The sequence below is a fragment of the Mastigoproctus giganteus genome, chromosome 1 (genome assembly GCF_048544385.1).
Source record: "Mastigoproctus giganteus isolate SK-2022 chromosome 1, ASM4854438v1, whole genome shotgun sequence".
Taxonomy (NCBI): domain Eukaryota; kingdom Metazoa; phylum Arthropoda; class Arachnida; order Uropygi; family Thelyphonidae; genus Mastigoproctus; species Mastigoproctus giganteus.
In genome coordinates, this window is record NC_143575.1 from 14806300 (window position 1) to 14831230 (window position 24931).

At 36.6% G+C, this 24931-nt stretch overlaps 1 protein-coding gene across 1 annotated transcript in view; it reads left to right on the forward strand.

Moving 5' to 3' along the window:
- The window catches only part of Fur2 (furin-like protease 2), a 319466-nt gene that overhangs the window by 158150 nt on the left and 136385 nt on the right, over positions 1-24931 (forward strand). The window contains exons 8-9 of the mRNA XM_090382727.1: positions 4251-4466; positions 12660-12808. Coding sequence (XP_090238853.1) covers positions 4251-4466; positions 12660-12808 — 365 coding nt within the window. The remainder of the gene's footprint in view (positions 1-4250; positions 4467-12659; positions 12809-24931) is intronic.

The window sequence follows — 24931 nt, forward strand, 5'->3', positions numbered from 1 at the left end:
TTTGAAGTACAGAAACAAAACAAGTATTTAGCCTGAATTTGTTCCACTTATTTGGGCTGAATCGCTGCTTAATTGGGACAGTGAAGGTTGTGATTGAACAACAAACTGTATGTAGATGGCGTGCACACTCATAATATAAAGATCATGCGGGCAGCAGCTGAGTCAGTTATTGCGAAGTCGTGCTATAGGATGGTTGTGTTGCATTTGTTTTGTGTTGTAGTAATTGGATTCTGATAGAAATTTTGATTGCAGTATACAATTGTTTATGATTGTATACTGCAATCACACTAGATACATATGTATACGTTTTGTGGGTTAACAAAGATTAAAATCTGTACCAAATGGTGCACTGATTTTTTTCCTTCTTTTTTTCTCAGTACATTTAAGACCCCTGTCAAGATGCCACATAAAGATATGTCACTTTCAGAAAAAATCTCTATTCTTGACAAGATAAAAAGTCAACCTCCTAACATCAGTCATCGTCAGCTAGTGGAGATAATTAAGGTGCCAAAATCTACAATTTCACGACTGCTACAGCAACAAGAAAAACTTAGAGAGCAGTGGACATTGTGTATGGGTTTAAAGAAAACGTCTCATAAGCGAAAGAGGAAAGGCAAAGATCCAGACATGGAGGATGCTTTGAATCAATGGTTTTCCACTGTATCTAAACAAGGTGTGTGTGTGTGTAAGGTGCCCTATGCCAAAAACCAAGTCAGAAGAGTTGGCCAAAAAGCTAGGTCACATAAATTTCAAAGCAATGGATGGTTTGTTGTCTCAGTGGAAATGTAGACATGACATTAGTTGCAAAAAAGCACACGGCGAGAAGGACAGTGCTGATGCCAAGAGCACTGAGCAATGGAAATCTGAAAAACTGTGAGAGTTGCTTAAAAAATTTAGTGGGGATGACATTTACAACAACGATGAAATAGGCCTGTATTATCGTGCTATGCCAGATGGTTCCCCAAGCTATCAACACAACACTATCCAGTTCAAAGAAAGCAATGGATCGTGTTTGTGTAACAGTGTTGTGCTACTCAAACATGTCAGGAAACGATAAACTCAAACTTTTGGTTATTGGTAAAAGTGCCAAACCTCATTGTTTCAACGGGCTTACAATAGGCAGTTTGCCAGTTTTGTATTATGCCAATAAGAAGGTGTGGATGACCACATATATTTTTATACAATGGCTAATGAACTGGGATGTGGAACTGCAACGGAAATCCAGAAAAATTCTGCTGATATTGGACAACTGCATGGCACACCCTAATGTAGATGGTTTAAAAAATATTGAACTGGAATTTTTACCACCTAACACCACATCACTGATACAGCCTATGGATGTAGGAATTATAAGAAATTTGAAGACCTATTATTGCAGAAAGCTGGTTAATCACATCCTTGAAGCAATTGAGGAAAATCTGCTGACATCTTCAAAATCAATAGAAATTAGTGCATAGGTTTCAATGTTAAAAGCTGTACAATTTATCATTGATAGATGGTGAGGAATAAGCAGTAAAACAGTTAGGAATTGTTTTGCTAAATGTGGTTTCACGACTAATTGTGATTCAGACATGAGCTGTACAGAAAATGAAATGGCTTTGGAACTGCAACACATCCAAAATTGTGAAGAATTTTTAAGGCTTGATGATAATCTTCAATGTCACGATGAAAATGGAGATTATGAGGAAACGATTATTGAACAAATTGTGGCAAAACACTCGGACATCAGAAGACGATGATATACCTAAGCGAGTGACTAACCAGGATGCCAGGAAATATATCACTGAATTGAGATTCTATTTCGTGCAGGAAGGCAATGAAGGTAGTTGTTTATCAGCATTAGATACCCACACCGACTTTTTTCAGTTGCAGTCCATAAAGAGAACACGGCAGGGTAAACTTGATAATATTTTTTCAAAGTAAGAACGCTTAAGTAATGTGTAACCTTTTCTTGACACAGACACCATTATGTATGTACATACGTACAAATTGTTTGCTTTTAACTTCAGTTATTTTTAAATAAATGTTTGTACCAATATAACTTAAATACAGGATGCATTTCTTTTATTTTATTCATACCTTTTTGCCTCCATTAGAATGTGATTTTCAGCTCATTAAAATTTTGCTTAGTTGGGGCAGCTGCTTAAATGGGCAAAAGCGATCTTGTCCCAATTAATCAGAATCCACTGTGTGTGTGTGTGTGTGTGTGTGTGTGTGTGTGTGTGTGTGTGTGTGTGTGTGTGTTAAATAGAACATAAATAAAGTAGAAAAATTGGGAAGTAGTCTAGTGCAATCCAAGGCAGAAAATTCTAAACGAAGCAGAGCAAGGACAATAAAGTATACGGGGAAGGGAAAAGGAATAAAAGAACAGGGAAAAAAAAAAGTTAGAAAGTTAAAGAAATTGAGAGAAACAGAAAGTGAAGATAGATAACTAAAAAAATATACATAATAAAAATACATAATTACATGAAAATTGATAAAATGTTGCCACACAACTTACAAAACTGGCCTCTCATCAGGTACCAATGCCCAGAATTGCAAGCAAAATAGCAACATACGTCTATTCAATGCTGATGTAAACCAAAAGCAAATGGGTAAAAAGCATACATGAAAATGAGAATAAATATTTTTAGTTACCAAATTAAAGGAAGATGTAAAATAACTAGAATTAAAAGGGGGATGGATATTTTAGAAAATGGCTTGTGAAATTTACAGTTGACACAATCAAGACATAATTAAAACTGTAAATAATAACTTAAATTTCTAGAGACATAATATTTTAGCCTAATACTAGTTTAAAATAGAGATTTGAAAATATGGATAAAAGTAAGCGGCCTGCAGAAGTGTAAAGGGATATGGAAGCAATGACTTGAATATATATAGAGAGATTAGAAATATAGCTATGTAGATTAATAACTGAAAAGGAACTTTGACCAATGAAATTATACATAGGCAAAGCTGTAAACAAGACTTTGCATTAAAAATAAAACTAAATAATAGTGGTACCTGGACATATTTTTTACCAGAATCTAGAAATTTAAATTCCTGTATTCTGGAAAAAAATTTATTTCCAGGTCCCTTGAAATGAAAGTAGTACAGAATAGTTTTTTTTTTTATTAGGCATTTGTGCATTAATGTGGTAGTAATAGAAGTCATGTGCTAATTGGTGTTTTTGCTAGCCTTGAAGGTTTAAAAAACTTTTCAATTTTAGGTTTATTAAAAGCTTTTTTAAAGTGTTTTTAAAAAATATCCACTTTGTACCTTAAGAAATCAATTGGTCGCAACTGTTTTCTCTAGAACTATTCCTATTCTAAACTTTTTTTTTAAACAGCAGTCCTTGATCTTCAAGGATTTTTAAAGTGATGAAGATCAAGATCTTCATCACTTCAAAAAATAAAAAAAACTCATTAATTGTACAACCTTTCTTTGCAAAGATATTTAACTACTTTAACTTAAGTATTTGTCTGAGGTTTTTTTTTTTTTTAAATATAAATTTAAAAAAAGTTTCTGTTAAATGCATTGTATTTATATGTACTTGTATTATTTATTGCAAGTATATGTAATAAATTTTTAAGTTTAAATTTATCTGTATTATGTATTTTTTATTATTTAATCAAATTTAATGTAGAAATCAGTTTTTTTTTTTTTTAATTTTTGAACACTAGAACTTAGACTGAAGTGACCTATTGTGATGGAGATATTGCGAAGACAGCTGTCACTCAAGTGATAAGAAAGTACAATGACATGTTTGGCTCCATTATGAAACAATTCTACAACATAGGTGTGAGTGCTTTATTATCTTCAAACAACACAGTTTACCTACACACCATGCTGTTGAAGGAATACCTTAAATTATTGGGTAATTTAATATACTCAAGGATACCAGTTATTGTAGGCTTAGCTCTCAGTTTGAATGGGAAAGATCATCTGTTTCATATCTATTCAGGAAGTCTAGACATTAAGATACCAGTTCGAAAAGTCCGCTGTTGAGTTTATTAGTTCAATTTGTTTTTGGTTGGCTACATAATAGTCTATGAAATAGACTAAGAATTTCACAAGGAATTAGCCGTTTTTTTATTTTTACAATGTGTATCGAAATCAGAAATTGTATAAATTTCTCTTTATTTTTTCTTTGTTTATAACAGGTGTAACATTTAAATTAATTGCTAATACATTCTTATAGTGTGTATGTATATATGTGTGTGTGTATATATATATATATATATATATTTTTTTTTTTTTTTTTTAAGGGTCGAAATGGCAAGGGATCAATTTTTGTTTGGGCCTCTGGAAATGGAGGGCGCTATAATGATAATTGCAACTGTGATGGATATACCAATTCCATATATACACTCTCCATTAGCAGTGCAACACAAGCAGGTACTAAACCTTGGTATCTTGAAGAGTGCTCTTCAACTCTGGCCACCACTTATAGTAGTGGCACACCTGGAAAAGATCGTAGCATAGTAAGTAGATTATTAGTAAAAGTTTGAGCTCAGTTCATTTAAAAAGATTTATTTAAGAGCACTTAATCTATAAACAAGGTAACAGTTTTGATTTGATAATCTGTAACAGCTTTTTTGATATGAGACCTAATTCAAGGGTTCTGAAGAGTCAAGATCCCAGTAGCAGTACATTCACACATGAGGAATTCTTTCCCTAAAGAATTCCTCATGTGTGAATGTAGATGCAAAATGTCTGTTCAGCGTATAAGCAACCTGAGCAGGATCATCAGCATCAAGTGGATCAATGTGATTCAACCACATTCCTTCTACTGTTAATAAGTAAAGAAGTCTATGCCACTTTTCTTGACATTCTTTGCAAGAGACTTCTTGTAATCTGTCTTGACTTGCCTAACCTCCATTGTGACATTGCGACTTGATTACAGACTGGTTTATATATATCGTGAAAAATGACTAGTTTATATCTGTCGTGAAATATATTTATGATGAAAAATGCTTTGATCAAAGTACCATAAATGCTCTTGGAAAATGGCCTGTAGCATATTTTTATAAATTATTAAACTGCTATAGTTAAGGATGCTGTTTTGAAAAAGAAACTAATTCCTAGACTAAGGATATGAGCAGAGCAGATTTTGTTCAAGTTAGGCTAATGGTTAGTTTCATTACTTATGTTTATGTTATTAAGTAATATTAAGTGGCTGGTTATTAAGTGTACTGTCCTAATAGTGAATAGCGCTTCTTTAAACCCTTACAACAGCCTCAAGTAATTGAGGCTGTTGTAAGGGTTTAAAGAAGTGAAATCCACAGGGATGCTGGTCCATGCAGACTCAATCACAGCCTTCTGTTTCCTCACCTTGGATAGCAGCAGGTATCTGTTTAGAACAAGAATTTTTGCAACTGCTTAACATGAATGCCTTGAATGGTTTGAGCATGCTCAATGTTGATGGAATTCTTCCTCTTGCTCAGAATAATCATTTGAGAGGGCATAAATTCAAATTGAGAAAAGACAGATGTAGGATAGATGTGTGGAAGTTTGCCTTTAGCCAGTGGGTGGTTGGTTGGTGGAACAGACTTCTTAAGATGATAACTTAAATAAATTTAACACTGAGCTGGACAGGTACTTGGAACGAATGGAGGGGTGAAAGTTTTTTTTTTTTTTTTTTTTTGGCTGATGCTGCATAAGCTTGCTTCCTTGCATCATATGCCTCTACTAATGCTAATGAGCACAAGAATTGTCCACCCTATTGTTAACGATCTTGGTTAATTGATTACCATAAAATTGCAGCTCAGTGGATTCTAAGGTTACTGAACAAGCATAGGAACTTGTGAATGGGATTACCAACTGAAATCTTCTTATGCTATCACAAAAATAGCTAAAATTTTTTGAATAAGAATGTGGCAGTAGATGAGCTTTGGTACCATCACTTTAAACTGAAGTCTGTCCTTTCTAGTATGCAGTGCAATCAGTCTGTTTTCTAGAGAGAGATGGGGGGGAGAAACATGTTCATTCAGATTTTTGCAGAAAAAGTTATGGTAACTGTTTTCTTTGACCATCTCATAGTCTTCTTCCATTAGCCTTTAAAGAATCTGATGCTAATATTAATTTTGAATGGTAGCATGCCAATACTTTGCCTGCCCTCAGCATAAAATTCAAGCAGCTGAGACAACTTACAGAAGAAATCATCCTTCAAAATAAACATTTAGCATTAGCATTAGTAGAGGAATATGATGCAAGAAAGCAAGCTTATTCAGCATCAGCCAAAAAAAAAAAAAAAAAAACCCCACTCCCATTTCACCCCTCTGTTCGTTCGAAATACCTGTCCAGTTGAGCTTTAAATTTGTTTAGGCTATCAACTTCTACAACAAGTGATGGAAGTCGGTTCCACCAACCAACCACCCACTGGCCAAAGGCAAATTTCCGCACATCTATCCGACATCCGTCCTTCCTCAATTTGAATTTATGCCCTCTGAGGTGATTATTCTGAGCAAGATGAAGAATCCCATTGGCATTGAGCATGCTCAAACCATTCAAAGCCTTATACACCTATCAGATCACCTCGCCGGTGCCTAGTCTCCAGACTCTGTAATTTGCAAAACTTAAGCCTTTCTTCGTAAGAGCAACCCTTTGTTCCATTCACTAATCTGGTTACCCTTCTCTGTACCCTTTCCAGCAGTTCTACATCCTTCTTGAAATGAGGCCTCCAGACCTGTATACAGTACTCAAGATGTGGCCTAACCATTGCCTTATACAAGGGAATAATCACCTCCTTATCCCTGCTAGAAAAATTCCTGTATATCATTGACAAGACACCATGAGCTACTCTTGCAACTCGTCTGCACTGCTCAGAGAACTTCATATCTGCCTGCACAATTACCCCCAGGTCCTTTTCATTCTCCAACACTGTCAGTGTAGTACCGCAGAGTTGATACGTTGCTCTGGGGTTACTGTTTCCCATATGTAGTACTTTACATTTGTCAATGTTAAACTTCATTTGCCACCTCTCAGCCCATCTGTTCAACCTTTCCAGATCCTGTTGCAGCAGCATAGCGTCAGTAGTGTCCTTAACGACCCTGCCAACCTTTGTATCATCTGCAAACTTGGACATTAAACTTGATATCCCATCATCAATATCATTCATAAACACCGAAAACAACAACGGACCCAACACTGAACCTTGAGGAACTCCACTAATAATATTAGTCCACGTTGAGCAGTGTCCATTGATTACCACTCTCTGTCTTCTACCACTCAACCAACCCCTTATCCATAGCAGCAATTTGCCTCCAATGCCACACTGCTCCAATTTGTGCAGCAGTCTTCCATGTGCAACAGTATCAAAAGCCTTTCTAAGATCCAAATATATAATATCAAAGTTAATCCCTGCATCCAGTTCTTTTGTGACTACATCATAGTATCCAATCAAATTGGTCAGACAAGACCTGCCCTTAACAAAACCATGCTGCGTCTGAGCTATAACTGAATTCTTGTCAAGATGATCCTGCAGTGCTTCTTTAACCAGTGCCTCCATTAATTTACCTGGAACAGAAGTTAAACTAACAGGTCTATAATTACTTGTGTCAGCCTTTGATCCTCCTTTGTGAATTGGGGTTACATTTGGACATCTCCAGTCCATGGGTACCTCCCCTGAGTCCAAAGAAGCTCTCATAATTATGGTTAGGGGTTTGCATACTTCCTTTGCTGCCTCCTTTAATATAACTGGATAGATCCCATCCACCCGAAGCGAGGGGTGTTGGGGGTTTCAGGGACGGATGGCAGTCATCATGGAATAGTTGGTTATCTGGGATGTGTTAGGGTAACAAGGAATAGGCATAGGAGCATGTATGCATTGCATGTATACCAATGCTAGAAGTATAGTAAATAAATTTGATGAATTTGAAGTGTTGGTCAAGACATCAAAGGCGGATATTGTTGGGATAGCAGAGACGTGGTGTCACAAAGATATAAGGAATGCAGAACTGGAATTTGGGGAGTACAATGTGTACAGAAAGGATAGACAAGACAGAAAGGGACGTGGTGTTATGCTGTTAATTAAGAAAAACATAAAATCAAAGGAAGTGCATCCAGTTGATATAGATGAACAGTGCACTGTTGAGTCAGTTTGGTGTGAGATAAGCACTGCGAAAGGAAAAATAAGAGTAGGAGTGTGTTATAGGCCTAATGACTTGAATGAGTACAATGAACAATTGTACAGAGAAATAGTGGGCCAGTAAATCAGAATGTCTTATAATGGGGGATTTTAACTTCCCAGATATTGACTGGAACTTGTGGGTTGGTCACTCACACACTAGTCACACTTTTGTGGATTTATTGGATGATTGTTTTCTGCAGCAGCATGTTCGAGAGGCAACCAGAGAAAGTAACTCTTGATCTGGTTATCAGCAGTGATCATGCGTGTATTAAGAATTTGCAGATAAAGGAACCACTAGGTGGCAGTGATCACGGTGTGCTGAAGTGGGATTTACTCAAAGAGGTAACTACCGTCAGGGGTAAAGGAAAGGGTTTTTCCTTCCGTAAAGGAGAGTACAGTGGTCTCAGACAGTTTTTAAATTCTGTACAGTGGGATCAACTGACGATGTTACAAACAGTAAATTCTAAGTGGGAAGCATTCAAAGAATTAATCGTGGAAGCTACTAGACTTTATATACCGATTAAGAAATATCGTTCAAGGTTTAGACCTAAATGGTTATCAAATGAACTAATGAGACTCGTGACAGAGAAGAAAAATGCATGGGATGCATATAAATTATCAGGTGACGCAGAAGCCTGTGGCAGATATAAGCTAGTCTGTAATCAGGTCACAAAGGAGGTTCGGCAGGCGAAGGCGGATTACGAGAAATCTTTGGCAAAAGATGCTAAGAAAAACAGCAAGGATTTCTTTACTTATATAAACTCTAAAAGGAAGGGGCTGAATATGATTGGTCCACTTGACATCGATGGTTCGACTGTTGATGAGCCTGCTCAGATAGCAAACAAACTGAATGAGTATTTTGCATCTACATTCACACGTGAGGAATTATTACAATTTGAAAATGGAAGAAGGTTATCAAATTGTAGCAGGATACTTAATGATTTTGTAATAACTGAGAGCAAAGTGGAGGAGAAATTGTTGAAGTTAAACATAAGAAAGGCACCTGGGGTGGATGGGATCTATCCAGTTATTTTAAAGGAGGCGGCAAAGCAACTAAGCAAACCCTTAGCCATAATTATGAGAGCATCCTTGGACTCAGGGGAGGTTCCCACGGACTGGAGATGTGCAAATGTGTCCCCAATTCACAAAGGTGGATCAAAGGGTGACACGAGTAATTACAGACCAGTTAGTTTAACTTCTGTTCCGGGTAAAATAATGGAGTCGCTGGTTAAAGATGCATTGCAGGATCATCTAGACAAGACTGCAGCAATAATTCAAACAAAGCATGGGTTTGTTAAGGGAAAATCTTGTCTGACAAATTTGATTGGTTATTATGATGTGGTCACAAAGGAACTGGATGCAAAAAATAATTTTGATATCATATACTTGGATTTCAGGAAAGCTTTTGACACTGTTGCGCATGGAAGACTACTGTACAAATTGGAGCAGAATGGTATTAAGGGTAAGTTGCTACAATGGATAAAAGGATGGTTAAGTGGGAGAAGACAGAGGGTGGTAATCAATGGGTGCTGCTCTTCGTGGACTAATGTTATTAGTGGAGTCCCACAGGGTTCGGTGTTGAGTCCACTGTTGTTTTGTGTATTTATCAATGATATTGATGAAGGTATATCAGGCTTAATGTCGAAGTTTGCAGATGACACAAAGGTTGGCAGGGTTGTTAATGACAGTAATGGCAGTGTGCTACTGCAACAGGATCTAGATAATTTGGGCAGATGGGCTAAGAAGTGGCAACTGAAGTTCAACCTTGACAAATGCAAAGTACTGCATATGGGTAGAAGTAACTCCAGAGAAACGTACCAACTGTGTGGTACTACACTTAAGGTGGTAGAAAATGAAAAAGACCTGGGAGTAATTGTGCAGTCAGATATGAAGTTTTCTGAGCAGTGCAGACAGGCTGCTAAGGCGGGTCATGGGGCTTTGTCAATGATATATAGGAATTTTGCTAGCAGGGAAAAGGAGGTGATTGTCCCTCTGTATAAGGCAATGGTCAGGCCACGCCTTGAGTACTGCGTACAGGTCTGGAGGCCTCATTTTAGGAAGGATGTAGATTTGCTTGAGCTTGTACAGAGAAGAGCAACACGATTGGTGAGGGGAATGAAGGGATTCTCTTACCAAGAGAGGCTTAAGTTCTGCAAATTGCAGTGGCTGGAGACTAGGCACCTGCGCGGCGATCTGATTGAGGTGTATAAGGCCTTGAATGGGTTGAGCACGCTGAATTCTGATGGGATCCTTCCACTTGTTCAGATTACCAACCTACGGGGACATAAGTTCAAATTAAGAAAGGACAGATGTAGAATAGATGTGCGGAAATTTGCTTTTAGCCAGCGGGTGGTTAATTGCTGGAACAAACTTCCATCTGTCGTTGTAGAAGTTGATAGGTTAAATAAATTTAAGGAGGAACTGGACAGGCATTTGGAGGGAATGATGTGATTTTTTTTTTTTTTTTTTTTGGCTGATGCTGCATAAGCTCCTACACTTGCTTTCTTGCATCATGTGCTACTACTACTACTACTACCCCAGGTGCCTTTTTTTATATTTATCCTCAACAATCTCTCCTCCACTTTCCTCTCAGTTATTACAAAATCATCCAGCTCACTGCCAATGTTTACTTTACCTACATCATTCTCCTTCCTGAATAACTCCTCATGCGTGAATGTAGATGCAAAATACTCGTTTAGATTGTTAGCCACCTGAGCAGGATCCTCAACTGTTGAACCATCAATATCCAGTGGACCAATCTGATTCATCCCTTTCCTTCTCGAGTTCAAATATGTAAAGAACTCTTTTCTGTTTTTCTTTGCATCCTTTGCCAAGGATTTTTCATTGTCTGCCTTTGCCTGCCTAATCTCCTTTGTGACTTGGTTACAGACCAACTTATATCTATCATAGGCTTCCATGTCACCCATTAATTTGTATGTATCCCATGCATTTTTCTTCTCTGCCACATGTCTCATTAATTTATCTGACAACCATTTAGGCCTAAACCTTGAACAATATTTCTTAGTTGGTGTGTAAAGCCTAGTAGCCTCCAAGATTAGTTCCTTGAATGCTTCCCATTTTGAGTTTGCTGTTGGTAACATCATCAGTTGGTCCCACTGTATAGAATTTAAATACTGTCTCAGACCATCATAGTCACCTTTACGAAAACAAAAACCCTTCCCTTTACCTCTGATGGTAGTTACCTCCTTGAGTAAATCCCACTTCAACACACTGTGATCACTGCCACCTAGTGGTTCATTTATCTGCAGATTCTTAATGCATGAAGAATCACTACTGATAATCAGATCAAGAGTATTGCTCCCTCTTGTTGCCTCACGAACATGCTGATGTAGAAAACAATCATCCAATAAATCCACAAAAGCCTTGCTAGTGTGCGAGTGACCAACCCACAAATTCCAGTCAATATCTGGGAAATTAAAATCCCCCATTATAAGACTCTCTGATTTACTGACCCACTCTATTTCCCTGTACAATATCTTATTATACTCATCAGAGTCATTAGGCCTATAGCACACTCCTACTCTCAATTTTGATTTCCCTATGCTTATGTCACACCAAACTGACTCGACACTGCCCTGTCCATCGATGTCGACTGGCTTCACTTCCTTGGACTTTATGTGTTTCTTAATTAATAGCATAACCCCTCCTCCCCTTCTGTCCTGTCTATCCTTTCTATACACATTGTATTCCCCAAATTCCAGTTCCGCATTACTTATATCTGTGTGACACCATGTCTCTGATATCCCAACAATATCTGCCTTTGATGTTTTGAGCAATACCTCAAATTCATCAAATTTATTTACCAAACTCCTAGCATTGGAGTACACGCAGGTATACATGCACCTGTTTCTATTCTTAGCTACCCTAACACAACCCATGTGTTTACTTGTACAACTTGATTCAGGGCTTCCTTCAAAAGTTGCGCTGAGAGTTGTTCAAAAATTCCTGTACCTTTTGGTCTGTTAAAGAAGTTTCGAAAATTCAATTTGAATGGCAAGGTCAAAAACAGCCAAAATATTTGTTATGTCAACAACTGAAAAAAAGTTTTGAAGAAGAAATGTATTGTTTAGTTTAGTGAACAAGGATACTTGTTTAAATGCTCTAGAGGTGAATTTTAAGACTTCTAAAAATTTTTAATAAAAGTCTTAAAATCATATTTTAACTGAGCAACCTTTGAATTGTAAAATAGAAAGTCTTGCATAAAAGGGAATTTATATTCAATTAGTTGAATTTTTTTCTAGGATTCTAAGTATTTTTAATGGTATGATGAGGCAGTTTCTGTGAGTTATTTACTGTAACCAGTTAAAAATTTTGATTGGCTGGTTCTGATTTATTTTTGAGTTTAGCTCAAACCATTTTATAAGACCCTTTATTAGAAAAAGGGCCTTGAGTATTGGAAACCATGACATTGAACATTTCTTGCAATAACTGACATTATTATTGCAAGAGCTTCTCCACATAAAAGTATTTTGAATTTTAAAAAAGTTAACTTTAAAATAATAAAATTATTTTTTTTATATCTTAGGTAACTGTAGATATGGATACATCATATATAAGAGAGTTAAAGAGGAATAAAAAGGCTGATCCATCTACTCTCTGTACCAAATCTCATACTGGAACTTCAGCTTCTGCACCTATAGCTGCTGCCATTTGTGCCTTGGCCCTTGAGGCAAAGTAAGTAATGAAAAACATTGTGGTTTTAAGAGTTAATACTTTTGGCTGCAGTATGCATTGTTTTTTTTATTTTTTTTAATTGTTTATTTTTATTACAGAATTAAGTGAGCCACAAAAAGTAACTATTTTATAAATATAATTTATAAAAATTCTGATTTTTAAAATAAAATAACTAGAACTGTTGTTCAAGTGAATTTATTTGCACATGTTCAAGGGTAGATTCAAAAATAAATGGGCTGGCTCTGCAGCAATTAAGTAATTACTCCTTAGATTGTGTCATTGTGATCTTTGTCATACCTTATTTCATTATTGTGCAGTGAATTGTTTTTCTAGGCATTCACTAGAGTGCTACCCTTTCATAGTAATTAGTACTAATCACTAATGGCAGCTAAAGCAAGTTTCTTAGTGTTTGTAACTGAATTGCAATAGAGTTCAGTATGAGGGAAAATTGGTCAAGAGACCCGTGAGATCCAGAAACCTACTGAATTTCCTTTCAAAAGATTGGCATTGGTGGAATTAGCATTAGCATTAGTAGAGGCATATGATGCAAGAAAGCAAGCTTATTCAGCATCAGCCAAAAAAAAAAAAAAAAAAACCAACCACTACTCCCATTTCACCCCTCCGTTCGTTCGAAATACCTGTCCAGCTGAGCCTTAAATTTATTTAGGCTATCAACTTCAACAACAAGCGATGGGAGTCTATTCCACAAACCAACTGCCCGCTGGCTAAAGGCAAATTTCCGCACATCTATCCGACATCCGTCCTTCCTCAATTTGAATTTATGCCCTCTCAGGTGATTATTCTGAGCAAGAGGAAGAATCCCATCGGCATTGAGCATGCTCAAGCCATTCAAAGCCTTATACACCTCTATCAGATCACCTCGCCGATGCCTAGTCTCCAGGCTCTGTAATTTGCAAAACTTAAGCCTTTCTTCGTAAGAGCAACCCTTTGTTCCATTCACTAATCTTGTTGCCTTTCTCTGTACTCGTTCGAGCAGCTCTACATCCTTCTTGAAATGAGGCCTCCAGACCTGTATACAGTACTCAAGGTGTGGCCTGACCAATGCCTTATACAAGGGAATACTCACATCCTTATCCCTGCTAGAAAAATTCCTGTATATCATTGACAAGACACCATGAGCTACTCTTGCAGCTCGTCTGCACTGCTCAGAGAACTTCATATCTGCCTGCACAATTACCCCCAGGTCCTTTTCATTCTCTACCACTGTCAGCATAGTACCACAGAGTTGATACGTTGATCTGGGGTTACTGTTTCCCATATGTAGTACTTTACATTTGTCAATGTTAAACTTCATTTGCCACCTCTCAGCCCATCTGCTCAACCTTTCCAGATCCTGTTGCAGCAGCATAGTATCAGTAGTGTCCTTAACAACCCTGCCAACCTTGGTATTGTCTGCAAACTTGGACATTAAGCCTGATACACCATCATCAATATCATTTATAAATACAGAAAACAATGGACCCAACACTGAACCCTGAGGAACTCCACTAATAACATTAGTCCACGTTGAGCAGTGTCCATTGATTACCACTCTCTGTCTTCTGCCACTCAACCATCCCTTTATCCATAGCAGCAATTTGCCTCCAATGCCACACTTCTCCAATTTGTGCAGCAGTCTTCCATGCGCAACAGTATCAAATGCCTTTCTAAGATCCAAATATATAATATCAAAGTTATTCCCTGCATCCAGTTCTTTTGTGACTACATCATAGTATCCAATCAAATTGGTCAGACAAGACCTGCCCTTAACAAAACCATGCTGTGTCTGAGCTATAACTGAATTCTTGTCCAGATGATCCTGCAGTGCTTCTTTAACCAGTGCCTCCATTAATTTTCCTGGAACCGAAGTTAAACTAACAGGTCTATAATTACTTGTGTCAGCCTTTGATCCTCCTTTGTGAATTGGGGTTACATTTGCACATCTCCAGTCCATGGGTACCTCCCCTGAGTCCAAAGAAGCTCTCATAATTATGGCTAGGGGTTTGCTTACTTCCTTTGCTGCCTCCTTTAATATAACTGGATAGATCCCATCCACCCCTGGTGCCTTTTTTATGTTTATCCTCAGCAATTTCTCCTCCACTTTCCTCTCAGTTATTAGAAAATAATCTAGCTCACTGCCAATGTTTACTTCACCTACGACATTCCCCTTCCTGAATAACTCCTCATGTGTGAATGTAGATGCAAAATACTCGTTTAGATTGTTAGCCACCTGAGCAGGATCCTCAACTGTTGAACCATCAACATCCAGTGGACCAATCTGATTCATCCCTTTCCTTCTTGAGTTTAAATAGGTAAAGAACTCTTTTCTGTTTTTCTTTGCGTCCTTTGCCAAGGATTTCTCATAATCTGCCTTTGCCTGCCTAATCTCCTTTGTGACTTGGTTACAGACCAACTTATATCTATCATAGGCTTCCATGTCACCCATTAATTTGTATGTATCCCATGCATTTTTCTTCTCTGCCATATGTCTCATTAGTTCATCTGACAACCATTTAGGCCTGAACCTTGAACAATATTTCTTGGTTGGTATGTAAAGCCTGGTAGCTTCCAAGATTAGTTCCTTGAATGCTTCCCATTTTGAATTTGCTGTTGGTAACATCATCAGTTGGTCCCACTGTATAGAATTTAAATACTGTCTCAGACCATCATAGTCGTCTTTACGAAAGCAAAAACCCTTCCCTTTGCCTCTGATGGTAGTTACCTCCTTGAGTAAATCCCACTTCAGCACACTGTGATCACTGCCACCCAGTGGTTCCTTTATCTGCAGATTCCTAATGCATGAAGAATCACTACTGATAATCAGATCAAGAGTATTACTCCCTCTAGTTGCCTTCTGAACATGCTGGTGTAGAAAACAATCATCCAATAAATCCACAAAAGCCCTGCTAGTGTGTGAGTGACCAACCCACAAATTCCAGTCAATATCTGGGAAATTAAAATCCCCCATTATAAGACTCTCTGATTTACTGGCCCATTCTATTTCCCTGTACAGTATCTTATTATACTCATCAGAGTCATTAGGCCTATAGCACACTCCTACTCTCAATTTTGATTTACCTATGCTTATGTCACACCAAACTGACTCGACACTGCCCTGTCCATCAATGTCGACTGGCTTCACTTCCTTGGATTTTATGTGTTTTTTAACTAATAGCATAACCCCTCCTCCCCTCCTGTCCTGTCTATCCTTTCTATACACATTGTACTCCCCAAATTCCAGTTCTGCATTCCTTATATCTGTGTGACACCACGTCTCTGATATCCCAACAATATCTGCCTTTGATGTTTTGAGCAATACCTCAAATTCATGAAATTTATTTACTAAACTCCTAGCATTGGTGTACACGCAAGTATACCTGCACTTGTTTCTATTCTTAGCTACCCTAACACAACCCATGTGTTTACTTGTATCACAATGACTTACAGCAGTCTCTGAAATATCCTGCATCTTGTTTTTCAGGCTTCTGCTCATTCCAATAGAATTAAAAGTGATGAAGGAAAAAATAAGAAGCAGCTGACCAAGTGCTTAGACTGAGCTTATTTATGAGCATATTTGCATTTTTTGTAACAGATGCAAATATTGCAAGAGCAGAGTAACTGCTAAAGGAAGCTAAAACACAATCATTATGAGAATTAGAGAGAAAAATTTATGTTTACTTTGAATGGTCTCGCAATATTATGACTGGCATTAAACAGGTTCTGAGATTGCAGCGGATGGGATTCTGCACTACCTTCAATGATTTCTGACATGGAAGAAAAAAAAAAACCCAGATTTTTTATTGACATTTCTGACAAAATTATGGATAGAACATTTTGATCAGAGACTAAGTAGCAATCTGGTATTTGAAATAAAGAATTCCAACCACTAAAAAAATTTTTGTACTGCTCAGTCTGCCAAAAAAAAACTGATGTTCCTCTGTCTTTTGGTGTTAAAGGAATAATTCTATAGCAATTTATCCAAAAATCAAACAATGAATAGTTTTTATAATGCTACCTTGTTGTATTTACATTTTGGGAGGAAGGAGAAACATTTTAGCTTTAGCATTAATAGTGGCAAATCATGCAAGAATGCATGGTTATAAATCATCAGCCAAAAGGACACTTCCCACATTACCTTTTCATCCCCACAAATGATAATCATCTATTTCTTCCTTGAATATATACAAACTATGTACTTTCTCAACAACAGATGGAAGTTTATATCAACAATCAACCACCTACTAGCTAAAGGAAAATTCCACATATCTGTTCTGCAATCATCCTTCCTCAATTTAAAATTATGCCTCCTCATATGTGTAGTCTGAACAAGTGGAAGAGTGCCATCAGCAATGACCTTACTTAATCCATTCAAGGCCTTAAACATCTCAATCAGATCTACTTGCAGGTGCCTCGTGTCCAGATGCTTCAATTTGCAGATCTGAAGCCTTTCTTCATAACAGCACTCTTTTGTTCCCTTTACCAATCTCTTTGCACTTTGTTGCACGTTTCTACACCATTCCAGCAGATCCTCAGCCTTCCTAGAATGAGGCATCCAGACCTATATACAGTACTCAAGATGTGGTCTCACTATTGCCTTGTACAATGGAATAATCACTTCCTTATCCCTGCTAGATGTGTTCATGTGTATCATTGACAAAACCCCATGAGCTGTCTTGGCAGCCAGTATGCACTGCTCAGAGAACTGCTCTGAGTATTGTACCACACAGTTGGTACATTAATCTATGATTACTCTTCCCTGTATGAAATACTTTGCATTTATCAATATTAAACTTCAATAGCCACTTCTCAGCCTATCTACCTAATTTTTTTAGATCTTGTTGCAGTAGCTTACCTTGTTTACTGTCATTAATCACTGTACCAATTTTTGTATCATCTGTAAACTTAAACATTAAGTCTGATATACTTAATCAGTACCATTAATAAATACAGAAAACAACAATGGGCCGAGCACTGATTCCTGGGGGAATCCACTAATGAAATTAGTCCAACAACAGCAGTGTCTATTAATGATCACTTTCTGCCTTCTCCCAGTCATCCCATACTACCAACTTGCTATTAATGTCATGCTGTTCCAATTTATACAGCAGTCTTTTATGTGCAACAGTATCAAAAGCTTTCCTGAAAACCAAGTAGATGATATCAAAATTATTTTCTGCATCCAGTTCCTTGGTTACTGAATCATATTAGCCACTCAGACAAGATTGCCCCTCAACAAATCCATGCTGTGACTTATTGCATTCTTGTCTAGAAGGCCCTCATTAATCTTTAATCAGTTACACCATTATTTTTCTTGGAAAGAAGTTAAGCTAACAGGTCTATAATTACTAATTTCACGTTTTGACCCCCTTTTGTGAATTGGGAATACATTTGCACATCTGTAGTCCATAGGGACTTCCCCTGAATCTTAGCCATAATTATGAGAGCATACAGAGATGCTCTCATAATTATGGCTAAAAGTTTTACTTCTGCTGCCTCCCTTAATATAATTGGATAGATCCCATCCAGTCCAGGTCCCTTTTATTTATTTTTTTGATAACTTCATCAACTTTTCTTCCCCTTTCTTCTCAGCTATCACAAAATTATTTAGATCTATGTTAGTTTGATAAACTTCTGGCATCCTTTCCCTAAAGAATTCCTCATGTGTGAATGTAGATGCAAAATGTCTATTCAGCGTATAAGCAACCTGAGCAGGATCATCAACATCAAGTGGATCAATGTGATTCAACCACATTCCTTCTACTGTTAATAAGTAAAGAAGTCTATGCCACTTTTCTTGACATTCTTTGCAAGAGACTTCTTGTAATCTGTCTTGACTTGCCTAACCTCCATTGTGACATTGCGACTTGATTACAGACTGGTTTATATATATCGTGAAAAATGACTAGTTTTAAAAATTACAGAATAGTTTATATCTGTCGTGAAATATATTTATGATGAAAAATGCTTTGATCAAAGTACCATAAATGCTCTTGGAAAATGGCCTGTAGCACATTTTTATAAATTATTAAACTGCTATAGTTAAGGATGCTGTTTTGAAAAAGAAAGACTAAGGATATTACTGACTAAATAACAGGCATAGCTCAAGTTCTTTTTAATCTACCCCTCATAAATATTTAATTTATTTATTTCTGTTTGGCAAATTCTCCTATGCATACATTTAAGGTATACCATGAATGTTTTTCAACAAATTGTGCAACTTTCTGTTGATTTTTCCCATAATTTATCAAATTAGTAGGAGTAAGCTAATATCATTGTAATGTGATAAATTTTGCAAACCTGTATTAGAGCATAACAGCTACCTGGCCTGCCATTTCTCTCTCTCTCTCTCTCTCTCTCTCTCTCTCTGTGTACATGCATGCACACTCACTCACTCTTATTGACCAGCAGTTTATTAGGTACGCTGATCTAATAGCAAGTACCATCTCTTTTAGCCATCAGAGTGGTTGCAAATCATCAGGGTATGGCCTCAATGAGGTACTGAAAGTGCTTTACAGGGATACTAACCCAGGCTCAATTGCATTCAGTAGTTGTATCAGCTTGGATAGTGGCAGATCCCTATTGCAAACAGTTTGTCTCACCTCATCCTTTAGATGCTTGGTTGGTTTGAGATCCAGACTTGACAGGCCAGTGTAGTATGGTAGAGTCACCCACAAGTTCCTAGAACCATTTCCAAACAATCTGTGCTTTTGTAACATGTTACATTATCTGCTTGGAAGGAACTGTATCAGAAGGATAAATTAGCATAAAGGGCAATATTTTAGTGGGCCGCGGTACTCATACTTAATAACTTAATTATCAACTTAAGGTATCCCCCAAAAACATTCCCTGTTTGCCACACTTTTACCATCATGCCTGAAATGCCTGGCATAGTAGGTCTATTGATTCAAGCCTTGCTATTGCCATATCTGTTTTCTGTGGTTAGTAAGGAGCAACTGGTACTGGAAACTGTTTGACCAGCAACCTTTTATACTTGTCAAATGATCAGTTCTGTGTTTCCTGCACATATTTTGATTAAGTACAAAGTGTCCAACAAACAATATTAAATGCAGTTCTGTCTTTTTTGCTCAGAATACTCTTTATAGATGAGAGAGAGAGAGAGAGAGAGAGAGAGAGAGAGAGAGAGAGAGAGAGAGAGATGGCAAACACAGCTCACAGAGGTGTTGCCATTTTAGCAGAATTTAGAATTCCCTCTAAATATGTATCTCTACATACTAGTGATAACAAAACAAGTCTTTTATCTGACTGGAGTCAGTACAGAAAAGTGATTGAACCATTGAGTCACTACAAAATAAATCGTTCAACATAGTAGAATGGCCATTGAGTGAGAAATTTAACTGAGTCACATTGAAGGTCCAAGATACTCAATATCGAACCCACCTGTGGGAAATAACACAACTTTATGATTATATTTAGTGAAAAAAATGAATTTACTGGAAAAAGCTTGTGTTTTGGGCTAGGTATTAGGTAAATAATTGGTGTATCACTGACTTGCTCTGTGTACTAAGTAATGAAACAATCGATTAAAGTAAGTGTTCATTCTGCATTTTTCAAGACAATCGAAACCTACCAAATAATTGTGTAGAATAACAATAGAATCATTGTCAACTGGAATGGATTATCATCATGTGGTAATCCCTTCCAGTTATTTGCTTCCATTACTACCATCAACCTATACACTTCTCTGTTATGGACCATTCTTGGAGTTTTGCATTCTGAGCAAGCATACTATTTGTTGTGTCCTTGGGAAGCCATTTGGTATTCTCATTTATAGTAATAACCTTCATGTTTGGGAAGATATTATTATAAATGGCAATAGCACATAATTTGGCCTTATCCCCCCTTAAAATAAGCCCATACACATTTCATTTATTGACTGTACATTTTATTTCCATATTTTTTTATATTTGAATCAAGAAACATGATCACTTTGAGCTTACATTTTAATTGTGCATTTATTTATTTATTTTATTTTTTTTATTATTATTATTTATACAATACAGGAAAAATTCCAATGTTTTATGTATTACTTCTTCATGGATTGTAATGAATATATGGGGAAATAAAAATAAAACCCTTTTAATAAAATTATAATACATAGACATAAACATATTGCTTTGAAAGGCTATGGATCACAAATGAATAGTACTATAAAACTTCAAAAAAATTTTTACTTTTTAGATTTGAATTAAGAAACATGCTTTGACATTGTTGTCGAAACTGCTACACTTCTCGATGATGATCTGCACCAATTTCCAGGAAATCCTCTTAATTAGTCAAAAGCAGATATTGTAACCAATCAAAATCTGCTTTGGACTAATTCAAAAACCTTGGCAATAAATTATTTTGTTTTCTCTCAGCCAGTTAAATGGATTTTTGTGTCTTGACAAAAGGAGCCAGTATTTAAATAACATTATTTAAATATTGGTGCCTAAGTTTAAAGTATTTAAATACCAGCTATTAAATGCTTTAAGAATGCTAGATGCTCTAAGGCGTAGAGTGTATTTAGTGTCAAACGGTACCAGGGGTTTCCCCCATCTCCGCATACTATACAATGTGGGTGCGAAACAGAACACTGTCAATGCCAGAGGTTTAAAAGTGTATGAATTTTGTACATGTGTAGTGTCGTGTACCGTTGTTCCTCTGGTCATTTAGCCCCTAATGGAACCCAACATTGTCCACACTCTGCCTCATGAAGGCAGACACCAGGTACACCACTATTATAGTTATTTACACTGGCAGGTCCTGCCACCTAATTTCCTGAGATTTCAGTGGCTAGGACCTAAAAAAATTTAAAAAAAATAATAAATAAATAAAATAAAATGAAGGGAAAAAAAAAAACCTTTTTTGACAGGGGTCAGCCGAAAGGAGTACTATTTATACGAATATTTAAGATGTACTGGGATGTGCCACAGTAGAATCAAGTCAGATTGAGATGCATTTAGCATGTTGTCAGATGATTTCACAGAGAAACTGAACAGCTATCAGTTTCATATACTAGAAACTTCCAGTTTTCCTTTTTTATATAAATTATTTCAAAGTCAATGTTTTCAAAGTTTAAAGCAGTATCAGTTTCAGCTACCAGTGATCATACTTTTTAAGTGAGTTGGGTTGTTTTATACTAAGGCAATTTATTTTCAAGTGCATGTGTTTATTTTTCACATTAACAAATGTTAAAAATTATATTAAATGTTTTTAATTTTTATTGAATTCCGGTACTACATATTAATATATTTTTGGTAGTTAATGCTTAAATTTTAATATATAATTTAATTTTTATTATATTTAATGTATACAGATCTGATCCATTCTGAGTAAGTGAGTTTTAATTCATTTATTCAAATGGGTCAGCATCTGTAGAAAGTAACAGGGAAATGTGGAAAGAGGGTTGTTACTGTTTCACCTGGCAGCAAACTGCTTGTCTAGTGGCCAGTGTAGTGCACAACAAGCAAACTAAGGCATTGTAACATCAGGTTTGGCATGTGGAAATTAAAGATCAGCCTGACCCCAACTGAGGTTGGGGTCAGGCTGATCTTGGTGTCCACGTGGTGTCCTTGTAAATTACTGTTAAATAAATAAATTACTAAAAAAACCTTGACATCCTTTGTAGTTTTGATTCATTTTTTCCTGGACAAAGTGGTAGTCAGTTTACTACCTTCTGCAGTTGTGGCAAAAATTTCAAGTGGCTGTAGTAAAATTTTTAGTCTATTTGTAATCATTAAGCTTAGATTTAATGGTATATAATTCTAACATTAAGAAAAAATGTTCACCTGAATATCTATACCAGTTGTATTATGTTATTAATTGAAATAAATCATTTATCTCTGAGCATTTCAGATCCATGAAATAATAATAAATAAATGTAATTGTTCACTGTTTATCTTTTTATTATTTAAATATAGCCAGCTATAAAGAAATCTATTTTTCAATTAGAGAATGTGTTCTGCTTCAGTAAAACAAAATTTGTGTTATTTTAGAAATGGACACATCAGAATTAAGAAAAGTAATACTCTGTTTATGTGAAGTGGCCAAGGTTAGCCTCTTTTAAATTGTATATCTTAATTTTTATACACACAAATATTCAGTGTTAGAAAAATTGCCCACCCTAAAAGAACTCTTAAAGCATTTGCATTGAGATAATATATTCAAATGATCAAACAGGCTATAAGTCTGCATCAGACTATATTGGAGTCAGTTTGTTGGAAAGGCTTTTAAGATGCTCAAATCATTTATATCAGTGGTCTCAAACTCCAATTGCATGCGGGCCGAATGCACGATCTAAAAGTAGCTGATGTGCCTGAATATTTTTTATTTTATTATTTTTTTTTTTAACAAAATGAGACTGAATATAAGCACCATATTTACAACAAATACATAATTGAAATGTATTCGCGGGCCGTGTAAAATTGCTTCGGGGGCCGGATGCGGCCCGCGGGCTCGCAGTTTGAGACCACTGATTTATATGAACAATATATACCAAATTGAATGAGTGTGAACCGGATTGCATATCCAGACTTTGTCCCTCTGAATGCCTTCTGCCTCCTGTGGAAAATTGCTTCTCATATTAGATGAGATCCTAATATAGACTATGGACTAGTCAACAGTTATCATCCTGGTTCTGGAGTACTCAGACCTCATGTTCTGATCCAGTGGGATCAGAACATGACTGTAATTAGCTGACAGGCTGCAGCTGACAGATTTGCCTCTCTGATTTGGAGTATATATGTTAATTCACATCTGAGACAAAGTATTAAGAAGTACCAGGACTGTTCACAATGCGCATTGTTTATTATCCAACCCCCACCACATCTTATTACATCAGTAACTCTAGTGCAACAGATAGAACTAGCTGGAATGAAGAATAACAGGTTGCCTTTAATGATCAGTCAAGGTTCCATCTGGAGAGTGATGATAGAAGGATCTGTGTATGACCATGTTCTGGAGAAAGAGGTCTTTGTGTCGTATTCAACAGAAGTATACAAATCAAACACCAGGAATTAGTTATGGGAAACATTTGTATTGAAACTGCAATTGTACTTAAACCTGTTCTTTTGTCATTTCTCCAAGTATTGCATAACCCTTTATTCCAGCAGAACTATGAGCCAATTCATTTTAGACTGCTGTTGACTTTTATCACTGCCTTCCTTCAACCATCCTTTTCATTCCTGGTATCAACAGTCATAATTTTTAGTTTGTATTCAAGGTCAATGTCTTCAACTCTCAAAGTGCTTTCTTCGTGGGGTTATTTGCATGATGTGGGTACTGATTGCACATACTAATGTGCTCCAGGTGTCACATCTCATCTTACTCTTGCCACCTTGCAGTTTTGGCATCATTTGCATCTGTTCACAATGTTTTCCAGATATTTTTCCATTTATTAAAGGCCCAAATGACACTAATAATAATGAATACTTGATGATGTGTCTGTCCTCTCTGATTACAACTTGTTAAATGTGCACTGACAAGTGTGTGCTGATGGGATTCTTCCTCTTGCTCAGAATAATCACCTCTGAGGGCATACATGTTTGGAAGCCTGTGATATATACCCTGTTTTCCCAAGGTGTCAGTGAGCTGGCTTGGATGCTAGTTGGATCAGAACATCATTATGGTTCTCTCCTGCACATTTCACACACCTATGTACTTCATTTGCATAAATATTTACATAGATTATTGCATGTAGCCTAAATATGTGGTTATAATAAAGTGGGCAGGCAGTGTAGTTTTTCTATAATTGATTTACATGCTTCCTATTAAGTATGTGTGGGATATGATGTTTCATTGGTTTGAGGGCAGAGTTAATCCAGGCATAAAGAGACATTGCTCGAGTGGATATCGTGCATTTTTTTGGTGCAATGCCAAGATGTGTAAATGACTCTCATTGTACTTGGCGGGGGGGGGGTATATTTTACTCTGTCATTACCTATTTGTATATGAAAACTCAGATAAATCATTATGCTTTTAGCATAAAGCAGTTTTTCTGACACTAATATATATATATATATATATATATATATATATATATTACTTAGGCTGTTTTGACTTACAGATCATTCTCAGACTGCACCTTAACTTACTCAGCTTGTTACCTCATTTCTAATCCGATGT